Source organism: Platichthys flesus, chromosome 17 (genome assembly GCF_949316205.1).
Source record: "Platichthys flesus chromosome 17, fPlaFle2.1, whole genome shotgun sequence".
Lineage (NCBI taxonomy): Eukaryota > Metazoa > Chordata > Actinopteri > Pleuronectiformes > Pleuronectidae > Platichthys > Platichthys flesus.
This window is the reverse complement of record NC_084961.1, coordinates 16714418-16727784: the sequence shown is the minus strand read 5'-3', so window position 1 is coordinate 16727784 and position 13367 is coordinate 16714418. Positions and strand designations below refer to the sequence as shown.

Here is a 13367-nt window from a genome sequence, read left to right as displayed (position 1 = left end):
ACCTTTTAAATAGCTCCTCATTAACATAAAACACACACCTGACAGAACACAGCATAAGGGGGACCATTATTTTATTACCATAAAATTAGGTTAAACCTTAGATATATGTTGAAATAAGAACACAATATAATATATATACAGGGATCACTTAAAAATAAGTGATCTCAATTCTGAGCTTAACCAAATAATGAAGAATAACAGAACTGGAGTTTTTTTTTATTAGCAGCCACACACGCTACAAACAAAACACACGTCCATTATGAACTTCCATTAGCTTTTCTGATGAAGTATTACATGTATCCATTTTGCAATAACACATTTTTAGAAACAAATGGCCTTTTAAAACGTTAAGGCATCAGCCAAACCACAATGCAAACAAAAACAAATGAACACAAGTCAGTGGATTTACAGCTTTTGCTGCTCTGTCTGCCTCTTTGCAGTTATTCCCCGGTTTCTGACAAAGTCCCTTATATTTTGCACTGTTCGTTGTGCTAGCACGGAGCCTTCGACCATCTTGCAGTGACTGCATTCATATTTTGTGGCTAGTCTTCCTTTGATTATGTGACTTTTGAAGTGCCGCATTACTGCAGCCACCTCAGCCTTGGACCAGATCTTCTTTTTCACTTTTCTGGAATCGTGTTCTTGATGAGTTTTGCCTGGAAGACATACAGTAAAATATGTAGAAAACATTTGTCCCACAAACAGATAACAAAATGTGATGACTACTTTGATCCTTCAAAACTTCCAACTAATTCCACTAATTGTCTCTTTGATGAAAATTCTTGATAACTTATTACCTGTTCACGGTTCACTTGATATGATTTTCCCAACTAGATTTATCTAACTCAGTTATTCATATTCAAACAATGTTATTCATTCATTTTTTTATGTTGAGGATGATTGGTGCATATTGTATGTAGTGTACTCTGCACAAGTTTTAGGCAGATCAATCTGGGATGCTTATAGGAGTAGTACCATTAATAGTTTGAGAATTATTTAGATACTGTTAGGAGAAAAACCCCAAGTTAAAATCAATATTTGGTATGAGCATCCATTCTCCTGTATACTTGGCAGTTAGGTTGTTCAGCATCCTTGGGAGCTTTCCACAGTTCTGCTGTGGATTTTAACTTTCTCAATGTCTCTTCTGGCTCTGCATGTAATCCCCGAGTTCACCTGGGAACGTTTGTACGTGGCTCTGCCTCATATCCTGCCCATCTGCACGCGGACATTCAACCATAAAGGGTCAACGCAAAGCAACTAATTAAATTGTGATGCCCCAAAACTATAAAATTGAACAGATTAATTTTGATATGCCTGTGTTTCTATTGAGATGGTTCTGTTCCATCGGTCAATCTAATACTGGACTCCCTTCAGCACAAAGATCCAAGATCACAGATCTATGGGATCTACATTAACTGATGAGTCATCACCATGGGACAAAAAACTGTGATCATTGAAACTGAATTTCCTCATCCTTCCATTTGTGTGCATCCATCACGCAGCTTTACGCATGAGTATCACCGATGTATTTATTTATTTAGAGCAAACGGACTGAATACTTCACAAATCCGTTGAATCCTTACCTCCACCCTGAGGTGTTATTTGTTAATAGAAGTTTGAAAGTGCACTCTGTGCGACTGATGGCTAAGTCTCGATTTTACACACACACACGCGTCCTCCATTATACATGCAGTCCTTCATTATACATGCAGTGTTGGAAGATAATCTTAAAAACTATTAAAGACTCGGCTCTGTTACTCTGCTGTTTAATGGAATCTTGGAATTGGAGTACAATAGAGAGAAACTGGGATGCACAGATGCAGGGGTAGAGCAGAGTATGACATGCAACAGAGGTCCTCACCAAGAATCCAACTTTGCAGTTATGTAGTATGCTTCTTAACCAGCAATTGTATACTTTTGTTTTATTCGATTAAATCATATGCTGTCTTTATTTATTGCATTAGTCTTCTTTAATACCATTCCTAAATACCTTAAAACTTGCCTTACCTTCAGACGGACAAAAAGCCTCATCTACTGTGGACGTCACAGTTCCTGCTAAACACAATACAACAGAAGTCGTTTTTTCACTGGAAAAGGTACATTTTAGAAATAGAAACATAACTTTAGGGTATGGCAACTTACCAAAATCTGCAGTTTCCTGGACCTGTTTTGTGAGTGTAGAAGCTAATGCACAACCAGCATTTCCAGCCTCTGATGCTGTGACGGCTGTGTCACTGTCATCTGACTCGCCTTCACTGTCCTTGGTCTCAGTGTCACTCAATGCAATTTCCTCTGGGAAAAGGTATTAAAACTAACATGAATATATCATCATTACATGAAAAGCTAACAATTAATCAATTAACAATTTGAAATTGTATATTAGCTCACTATAGTAGAGTTAGGTAAATCCACAAGGGTAAAGGTAAGGTTAAACAGAAAAAGCCATTGTGTGCTCAAACAATATATGTTAGAACTTCCGAGGTTTTCTAAGAAAAAGTTAGTGACCAGTGAACTAAGGCACTTCCAGATGTTTTTGATTTGACGTTCAGAATGAAAAGCACGTTAAATGATGTGCATACAGGAAGATATCATCTCAAGGAATCACTTGCGCTCTGGGCACTTGACTACACATCTAAAAAGATCACTTAGGAATGGACTAATAAAGTATGTGAGTGCATCTACATGAATAAGTAAGTGAAAGATAACACATAAAAGACATTGAAGATAAATAGTCTAAGGGTTTGTATATAGGTGGATCTGGGTGATTGGACTTAATAGTCCTCATTGTTAGGATTGATCGGATGGTGTATGTGTGAGCTATAATGAGACAGATGTTCAAGAGAATCTGTATAACAAGAATAGACCTCACCAAGGAGGTGCCCCCATATTTCATGGGAACTTCCCCTCAACCCACAGGGGAAACGTGGGGGGCAAGTGCCTACTGTCTTAGTTCGTTGTTTTTTCAGTGTTGAGTTGCTCAATGTTCTTTGGGCTGTTGTTTTTTTCTCATGGCTGCAATAAGGGCCCGAAAGAAATGTATAACGCCATTCTCCGAAGTTATAAATGAACAGCATATCGTTAGTGTCGTTAAATGTTAATGGGTTGAACAATCCAATTAAAAGATCTAAGATAATTTTGAAAATGAGAAAACTTAAGGCCCAAGTTGTCTTCATGCAGGAAACACACCTTTCCCAGGAAGAACATGAAAAGCTGAAGAAATTCGGTTTTAGAAACACCTATTACAGTAAATGTAAACAAAGCAACAAAAGAGGTGTGGCAATACTTATACAAAACTCAAATAATTTTGAGTGTCTCAAAGAAATCAAGGATTTACAGAGGGACGATATATTATGGTGAAGGGGAAATTAAAGAAAGAGGTGGTTACATTAATAAATGTACATGCTCCTCCAGAGAGTACTAAACAATTCTTTAAAATCATTATTCTCAGTCATGGCCTTAGAATCTGAAGGTATAGTGATATGTGCTGGTGATTTTCACATGATAATGGATCATAGGGTAGACACAACAAGCATAAAAAGAAAAATTCTACCTTGAGACTGAATGTAAGCATACTGAACAACAAGACAACGATTGAACAAATTAAAAATGAAATAAAGAAAAGCATTGAGGAAAACGACACAGAAGAAATCAACCCAACAATCTTATGGAACACAATGAAGGCGGTGATAAGGGGGAAATTAATAGCCATCACGTCAAGACAAAAAAAACTTAAGCAGGCAAATTATCTTAACTTAGTGGAAAGACTAAAAAATCTTGGAGGTACAATGCCAAACTACTTACACAGCCCAAATCCAACAAGAAATAAAGGATATTAAAGGGGAAATAGATAATATATGATATTAGGGAGCGAAATAGAGAGAAAAACTTAGATTTCTGAAACAAGATTATTATGAAACAGGCCCTAAAGGCACATGGCTTCTCGCAAGGAGAATTAGGAAACAACAAGGGATTAACATGGTATATAATGCTCTCACAGCACCTATAACTCCTGAAGAAATAACTAAGGCAATATCCAGGCTTAAGGCAAATAAATCACCAGGCAGTGACGGTTTTCCATCGGATTGGAACTGAACTTTTAGAGAAGAACTAACCCCTCTCCTTGTTTCATCCTTTAACTGTACCCTTAAGGAAGGTAGAATGCCACCCTCATGGAATGAAGCAATCATATCTGTAATCCCCAAGGAGGGTAAAGACGCAGAATATTGTAAAAATGACAGACCCATTTCTATACTGAATGTAGATTACAAGATATACACATCCATTATAGCAGGGAGATATCAGAATTTCATGACAGAATTAATTGACGAGCACCAAACTGGATTTATTACAGGACGACAAACATTAGAGAACTATGTACCTTGGAAATGTAACTGAAAGTGTAACTGGAAGTGATAGATATATAGTCAAGATACTGTTGATTGCAACTAAGAAAACAATAACAAGAAACTGGTACAAAACTGAATCTCCTACCATAAAACAATGGTTAGGGATTGTAAGAGAAATAAACTTTATGGAGAGAATGACCTACCAACTTTGACTGAAGGAAGATGTTTCTATAACAAAGTGGAAAAAATGGGTGTTGTATGACATAAAGAAAGACATGTGAACTGTAAACTGTATAAATCTGATTTGTAGATAAACACTACAGTTTAAAAAAAAAAAAAAAGATAACTTAGATCCATTTAACTCAGTCCTTGTCAGTGAAAAAGAGGCAAAATTGACCTCTTCAAGTAATCATAATATTTTTGGAATTACAATTATTCACTTGCTGCCAAATTGATGTTGCAGTGTTTCATTTCATCATGAAATCTCTTTTACCCGTTTTTCTTTACAGTGTGGTCAGTCATACATTAGAACAATGCACATTCATCCACCTACTACCATTTACCACATACTCCATTAAAAACTCACCTTCGCATTGAAGCCACTTGAAGGAGGATACAGGTCCCACACACTGAACGCACTTGTCCAAGGAGCCTATTGTTGCGCACACTAGGCGATGTTTCGGACACTAATAACAAAAGTGAAACATTTGTTTGTGTCTAACATTTGAAAAGCAAGATATTTCACAATCTGTTTGTATTAGTTGGTTTCCTTTAAAAAAAGAAAAAAATGTATTGGTAAATCTTTCAAGATACTTATGAGTAACAATTAACAAAATTAATAAAAAGCAGATTGAATATACTATATATTTATACGGTGCTGTAATCATGATTGACATACCCTTTAAAATAGACACAATGCACATGCATCTAAGTTGGGCAGTAGGTCAACAAAAATCCCACTAAAAAGGTGTAATCCATTTACAATGCAATTAAAAACACTAGTTTGCAGGATTTGTATTGCTCTGAATAGGTTTAAATACCTTAGAGATGGTCATTGAGACAATGTTTTATTAAATTAAGGACTCAATATGCTATTGCATGAGATACAAGTTTTGATTAATCCATTACTTTTTTGAGCACGGGATAAGTTAATGTATGTACAGAGCGACAGAACAGTAGAACAGACTTTCTCCATGCATATTACAATTGGAAATATCCTCAACTGTCGGATCAATAGCTCCTTGGAGAAACGTTCTTAAAACACAAACAGTCCTTCCCAATTGTAGAAAAGGTAGAAAATGAGCTACAACCTAATTTCCATTAAAACAAAGAGTGCACAGGAACCATCTACAAAGTAAAAAAGAGATACTATACTTGGAGGGTATTCTTCACTCATATACACCTTTGGCAAAATCACTTCACACATCAGTGGTCACGTATTGATTGTACTACAACACTAAGTTTGGACAAATTTGCTATCATTAAGAGGTGAACTCAATCCAATATACAGTATATATGATTGAGTTCAGGTATAAGCCCTGACCTGCAGAATAACCCTGTGCTCTACATACAACAACTGTTTGACTGGAAATGTGAGTTCCTTTGTTCCTAGTAAATGTTGCAGTATTCTGATACTTGAATTGTTGGTTAGAATGCTAATTCAGAACACTGAATTAGCTCTTAATAGTTACATGGTAGCCATAAACATTAGCTTCCTATGTTTTAAGTTTAACGTGTAGTGATAACGCATTACATATTTTCTGTTTAAATAAAACAGCCTCAACTGCCTTGACCAGCTACCACCTGTCTGTATCAGCCATATAACCTGCCGCTGCTCTGCACAAAGACTGGAATAAACCACAACTTAAGTGGATTGGATTCTTCTGGTGTTTCTGGTCAGGCAGAACACCAGAAACACCAGAAGAATCCAATCCAATACATTTTTTTACTCATAATATTTATTAGTATATGTTTAAATACTTTTAATGTAAAGTGAATGGAATATTTTTGATTATAATTGTAGTACAGAATCTCCTTACAGTGTTACTTTGTAGACAGCCCATTTGAGACACCAATATATTTGTTCAGTAGTCTGAATAGCCGTATCTTACTACCGTTGGCAAAAAGGTAAATTTGTATTTAACGTTTCCCTCATGATAAGATGTTGGCAGACTTTGAATGTTAAAGAAAGGCCACTATCAACCCCACCCTTGATTGAGATGCTTGCAGTCATCTCAATCAAGTCTCTTTCGGTCGTCATCAGTAGCAGATAATGAATAGAAGAAAAGTTAAATAAAAAATAACATAGTGAGAATGCACCAGTCAAAAGGGATATTTGAGGTCTGGATGAAAAGAACAAGTATTGCTAAAAAACATAAGAAAAAAGGAACCTCTCTAGATAGTTCAACATCTTCATACCTGTAACATTATGTAACAGTCATCATGACTGTGGTCCCAAGTATTTTGTGGGGAGAAAAATGCACTTTGGAAGTATTTGTAGTCACCTGAAGTGTCTGATTACGGCATCCTGCAAGCTGTTAGAACTATACTAATCACAGTTAATTTTGACGGATGAATTTGATTTTTGGTTCCTTCTTTATATTCTCTCAACCCATTTTGGTCTCACACTACCTGTGATTGGTGGCTGTGAGCTTTTTGCTGTCTGACTCCAGGCCTCTAACATGCCTAGATTTGTTTTGATTGATTTTAAATATGATCTTGTCTTGCAATTTCATGCATTACTGGTGACCGGGTCCACATCTGTGACATACAACATGAATACGAAAACTTACCACTCCCATTAAACTAACATAAAGATCAAATGCAGGTTGTACAAGTACTCTTAAATACCATAGTAATGCCACTAACAACCCCATCTACGGGAGGGACCCCAAACAACGTATGGTCCACCCAAGTCATATTGGTGTCAGAGCTTAATACACACACACTCAAATGTTATTCTGCCTTAGATTCTGAAAGACATCCTCTGAGATTGTCCTTAAATACCATTGTCCTAATACACCATAATACACTCAGGTGACAGCACACACACACACTAACCCTACACCTTTTACATATGCAGCTCACGCAAGAGATCGGGTCCACATCTGTGACATACAACATGAATACGAAAACTTACCACTCCCATTAAACTAACATAAAGATCAAATGCAGGTTGTACAAGTACTCTTAAATACCAAAGTAATGCCACTAACAACCCCATCTACGGGAGGGACCCCAAATAACGTATGGTCCACCCAAGTCATATTGGTGTCAGAGCTTAATACACACACACTCAAATGTTATTCTGCCTTCGATTCTGAAAGACGTCCTCTGAGATTGTCCTTAAATACCATTGTCCTTGTACACCATAATACACTCAGGTGACAGCACACACACACACTAACCCTAACCCTACATTTTGCCACAATTCATGTCATCAAGCACACTTCACTTACCTGTCCAATCCTTGTGAGTGGATCAAGCACTGGACTTGACTGGTTCAGGTTGCTTGCAGTCATCTCAATCTGGCCTCTTTCGGTCGTCATCTGTAGCAGATAATGAATGGAAGAAAAGTTGAATAAAAAGTAATGTAATGTGAATGCAGTAGTCAAAAGGGATATTTGAGGTCAGGATGAAAAAGAACACATACAGCTTACAAAAAGCACAAGTGGAACCTCTCTAGATAGTTTTACATCTTCATACCTCTAACATTATGTGACAGTCATCATGACTGTGGTTCCAAGTATTTTGTGGGGAGAAAAATGTCCTTTGGAAGTATTTGTAGTCACCTGAAGTGTCTGATTACGGCAGCCTGCAAGCTGTTAGAACTATACTAATCACAGTTAATTTTGACGGATGAATTTGATTTTTGATTCCTTCTTTATATTCTGACAACCCATTTTGGTCTCACGCTACCTGTGATTGGTGGCTGTGAGCTTTTTGCTGTCTGACTCCAGGCCTCTAACATGCCTAGATTTGTTTTGATTGATTTTAAATATGATCTTGTCTTGCATTTCATGCATTATTGGTGACCGGGTCCACATCTGTGACATACATCATGAATACGAAAACTTACCACTCCCATTAAACTAACATAAAGATCAAATGCAGGTTGTACAAGTACTCTTAAATACCATAGTAATGCCACTAACAACCCCATCTACGGGAGGGACCCCAAATAACGTATGGTCCACCCAAGTCATATTGGTGTCAGAGCTTAATACACACACACTCAAATGTTATTCTGCCTTCGATTCTGAAAGACGTCCTCTGAGATTGTCCTTAAATACCATTGTCCTTATACACCATAATACACTCTGGTGACAGCACACACACACACTAACCCTACACCTTTTACATATGCAGCTCACGCAAGAGATCGGGTCCACATCTGTGACATACAACATGAATACGAAAACTTACCACTCCCATTAAACTAACATAAAGATCAAATGCAGGTTGCACAAGTACTCTTAAATACCAAAGTAATGCCACTAACAACCCCATCTACGGGAGGGACCCCAAATAACGTATGGTCCACCCAAGTCATATTGGTGTCAGAGCTTAATACACACACACTCAAATGTTATTCTGCCTTCGATTCTGAAAGACGTCCTCTGAGATTGTCCTTAAATACCATTGTCCTTGTACACCATAATACACTCAGGTGACAGCACACACACACACTAACCCTAACCCTACATTTTGCCACAATTCATGTCATCAAGCACACTTCACTTACCTGTCCAATCCTTGTGATTGGATCAAGCACTGGACTTGACTGGTTCAGGTTGCTTGCAGTCATCTCAATCTGGCCTCTTTCGGTCGTCATCTGTAGCAGATAATGAATGGAAGAAAAGTTGAATAAAAAGTAATGTAATGTGAATGCAGTAGTCAAAAGGGATATTTGAGGTCAGGATGAAAAAGACCACATACAGCTTACAAAAAGCAAAAGTGGAACCTCTCTAAATCGTTTTACATCTTCATACCTCTAACATTATGTGACAGTCATCATGACTGTGGTTCCAAGTATTTTGTGGGGAGAAAAATGTCCTTTGGAAGTATTTGTAGTCACCTGAAGTGTCTGATTACGGCAGCCTGCAAGCTGTTAGAACTATACTAATCACAGTTAATTGTGACGGATGAATTTGATTTTTGATTCCTTCTTTATATTCTGACAACCCATTTTGGTCTCACGCTACCTGTGATTGGTGGCTGTGAGCTTTTTGCTGTCTGACTCCAGGCCTCTAACATGCCTAGATTTGTTTTGATTGATTTTAAATATGATCTTGTCTTGCATTTCATGCATTATTGGTGACCAGGTCCACATCTGTGACATACATCATGAATACGAAAACTTACCACTCCCATTAAACTAACATAAAGATCAAATGCAGGTTGTACAAGTACTCTTAAATACCATAGTAATGCCACTATCAACCCCATCTACGGGAGGGACCCCAAATAACGTATGGTCCACCCAAGTCATATTGGTGTCAGAGCTTAATACACACACACTCAAATGTTATTCTGCCTTAGATTCTGAAAGACGTCCTCTGAGATTGTCCTTAAATACCATTGTCCTTATACACCATAATACACTCAGGTGACAGCACACACACACACTAACCCTAACCCTACACTTTTTACATATGCAGCTTACGCAAGAGACTGTCAGATGCGATCTCATTACTGCAAATGTCAAATTGTATCAGCTGAGAGGAGGAGCACCGTCAGAGCATGCAGCAGAAGGACTCATCACTAATGTTAAAAATAACGAAACTGCGTGTATTTGAACTTATCAAATATCAACAAAAGAGTGCAAAATAACATACAGGCCATCAGAAAAAAGTAAGAAGCAGTTAAAGTACATATTATGCATCAACATCATGAACACACCCACTAGCACTCTGTGAATCCTGCAGACTATTACCTGTTGTATTCACATATCAGACATTACCCAGATTTTGTATTAGGGAGCTGGCACGTTAAAGACCTGTTAATTCCGGTGTGACTGAATCTGACATTTGCGGTCACACTTACAGTTCCACTAATTGATGTCCAAACAAAGTCCAGAGTGCACTTCATGTGTGAAAGTGGCTTAAGTGTAGCTGAAGCAGTAAGAGATGGTCAGGAAAATAACACTAATGAAGAGTGTGATGAGAGCAAGAAGAGGACAGTCTGTTGGTGTGCCTCCTTAAGTTTACGCACACAATCAATCAATATGCAAACACATACCATCCAAAAGTAGCTTCAAACTGTTTACACAAACCATGAACTTGAAATTGTTACATACCTTAATAAAGCATTCAAGACGACCAGCTGATGTCCCTGCAGGCATCTTTTTTTGGGCCTTATGTGTTGACCTCTTTTGAGTTCTTGTAGAAAGCTTTGATGTGGATGGTACCTCACCATGTTGGACATCTGATGACATCCCTCCAGATTTCTGGAGATTAATGCGCCTTCGCCTCTGCATGATTCACTGGCCAGTGTCAAAAGCCAGAGTAACATAATAAAAAGAAGATTGTTGTTATGATTATTATGTACTAGAAGTCTAGTAATGTACATGTGGCATCTGAGCAGAAGCCATATTCTGAGCTGATAAATCAACATTCAAGTTTAAATTTAATACAAAAGGACTTAATGCTTTACCGAAATTAATTTCTTTACATATGCCCATTAAAAGGTAGAAACCCATTTCTACAATAGAAATAGGCTGCACATGAACTAAATATAAACAGGAGGATGATGTCTGTTCTAGTGTAGAGCTGTGTTGGACCACAGACTGACCTCTCTACCATTTAATGTAACATAATCTCAGTGTACAGAGATTCTATAACTACATCAGCTGCATTGAACCTCTGTGGGATTGATGTCCCATCATTATCACCCAGAAGGAACAAACACACAAATCAATACAGTCTTTCATCTGCTTAAATGATCATCCTCAGTCTCTATATCTCCTCCTCACTCACTTACCTTGTCCTGCTTCTTCAAACAAGAACTTAACCTACATATATAACTTTACATTAACGTTCAATTATATTTACAGCAGCATCAGCATGACTTGACTATTGTGCGATAGCACACTCCTGGGTTCAGATTTCTGATCCAAGGTCCTTTATGACATTTACAAGGACAGTGGTTTAGGATGTTATCACATCAGTGCTTCTGACATGTGATTAGTTTTTCATCATTTTGTATTAATTCAAATAACAACCTGAAATAATAAACTGCTCAACCTGTTTTCTACCAGATGCAAAATGTTAATTTAGAAAGACTATGTTAGACAACGTGAGTGCTGTGAGTCTCTATCATACACAGAACCCAGTCTCAGGGAAAAATATGAAATAGAAATAAAACCTGCTGACATTTCATCCTTGCTTTTAGCTATGGAATAGTTAAATAATCGACATGAACATTAAACAGCATTTTTAAATGGCACACACTGCACCAGTTACTATACCACAGCTTTGTTTCTCCTCACTATTGTACTTTACACCTTCATAATAACGATAACAGCCAAAAACCTCTGTGGAAACACGGTTAGCTTACTTTTTTAATCACATAAGATTTGGTTATTTTGTTTTTAGCTGTTTTCAGCACACAAACACCACTCTAACTGCTCAAATGTTCTGTCCTCATCCCCACCACCTGTGCTCATTACTATCATGTGTGTGAAGCATGCACCTCAACGAGGGGGCATGGCCACTCCCGACACGCAGCTTCCACTGGCATGAAAAGCAACTGTGGCTTAAAATGAACAAGAATCAAACATCCTCACCTTCTCTTGTCCACAAGACAGCTGGTTACACAACACAGCACGAGGCACATTCCTCCAAAACAAAAGACTGATCCTCTCCTGCCTACTATGAAGCTGCTGCAGCTGAGAGCTGGTAGCTGTTAGCTCTACTACTAGTGCAGGCTTGTGCAGGTAACACAGGCCTCAACAGCATGCGTGAGCACTGCTGTAAAAACAACCTAATGCCAATATCCATTTAGTTTAGCCTTACTTTATTTCCATTAAAATATGCATCAAAAAAAAAAAACTTAGACTAACTAATAACTAATAAGTTATTGTTATGGTGTAAAAATCCTTCCTCATGCAATTATTTACTTTATTTACAAGTTTTAATGCTTACCTGTATGTTTTAAATCCTCTACTGCTTCCATTAGGTCGCCAGCTGCTTCAAATGGGCTTTAAAGATTAAATGCCGTCAGTCGGGGCGGTCCTTGGAGCGAACTGCCTGTAGACGCCACCCACTTTTCAAACCAACCAATCAGTGAAAAGGGCGGCAAAATCGAACCGTGTGTGTCAGAAATGTGTATGAGAGTGCAGTATAAGCACCACAGATAGGTTGCGCTGTGCTATACACTGGGATACACCGAAAAACAGGTTTATGGTAAAAAAGGACTATGAACGAAAATGAGAGAGGATGTTCCTCAGACACTCACGAATGCAAATAAATTGTTTGAAATTCGGGGACCTTGGCATAGTCCTCAAATTACCCTAAGGTCCGCGGATTGCTGGTGTGTAAACGGGTAAATTGTCCCTGAATACCATGTCTACCAACACACACACACACACACACACACACACACACACACACACATTCAAGGACGGGCTGCATTTTGTTTGTCTCCTAACATATTTTTGTTGTCATCCTGTGGTGCTATTGCTTTAGTATTAATTCTCTCAGCAATTTTCACATAGGATTTTATCGTAGATACTTATTATACTAATGTAAAATAAGGATTAAATGAGTCCTCACTGAGCTCCGGCTGTGTTTGTTGTGCACAGTAAACAGAATGACTAACTTTTAAAAACTGTGCATTTCACTAATTTCATGGTAAGTTAAAGTTCAGTTTTGTCTAATCAAGGTAGATAGCAAAGGTATGTAGTTATAGTTGTTATCAATACTACTTTGTATCACTATGTGGTCGTTTTGTGGTGTGCTTCAATGTTGTCAGTTTGCTTCTATTTGTAATAGTTGAAGCCTCAGCGTTTGTTTCACATTT

At 37.8% G+C, this 13367-nt stretch overlaps 1 protein-coding gene across 3 annotated transcripts; it reads right to left on the bottom strand.

Moving 5' to 3' along the window:
- Positions 1 to 200: 200 nt before the first annotated feature.
- Positions 201 to 12928, bottom strand: LOC133972523 (uncharacterized). 3 transcript variants are annotated; one of them, XM_062410028.1, is made up of 8 exons: positions 12491 to 12928; positions 10645 to 10830; positions 9091 to 9180; positions 7805 to 7894; positions 4933 to 5032; positions 2143 to 2292; positions 2008 to 2052; positions 201 to 656 (listed from the first exon to the last, which is right to left on the bottom strand). In XM_062410028.1, exons 2-8 carry the CDS (start codon positions 10822 to 10824, stop codon positions 406 to 408), a joined length of 906 nt encoding a protein of 301 aa, XP_062266012.1. In that variant the 5' UTR covers positions 10825 to 10830; positions 12491 to 12928; the 3' UTR covers positions 201 to 405. The 3 variants fall into 3 exon arrangements, with proteins under 3 accessions (XP_062266012.1, XP_062266010.1, XP_062266011.1); XM_062410026.1 differs by having other exon boundaries at positions 2008 to 2055; positions 12491 to 12924; XM_062410027.1 differs by lacking the exon at positions 12491 to 12928 and having other exon boundaries at positions 2008 to 2055; positions 10645 to 12366.
- Positions 12929 to 13367: the final 439 nt, after the last annotated feature.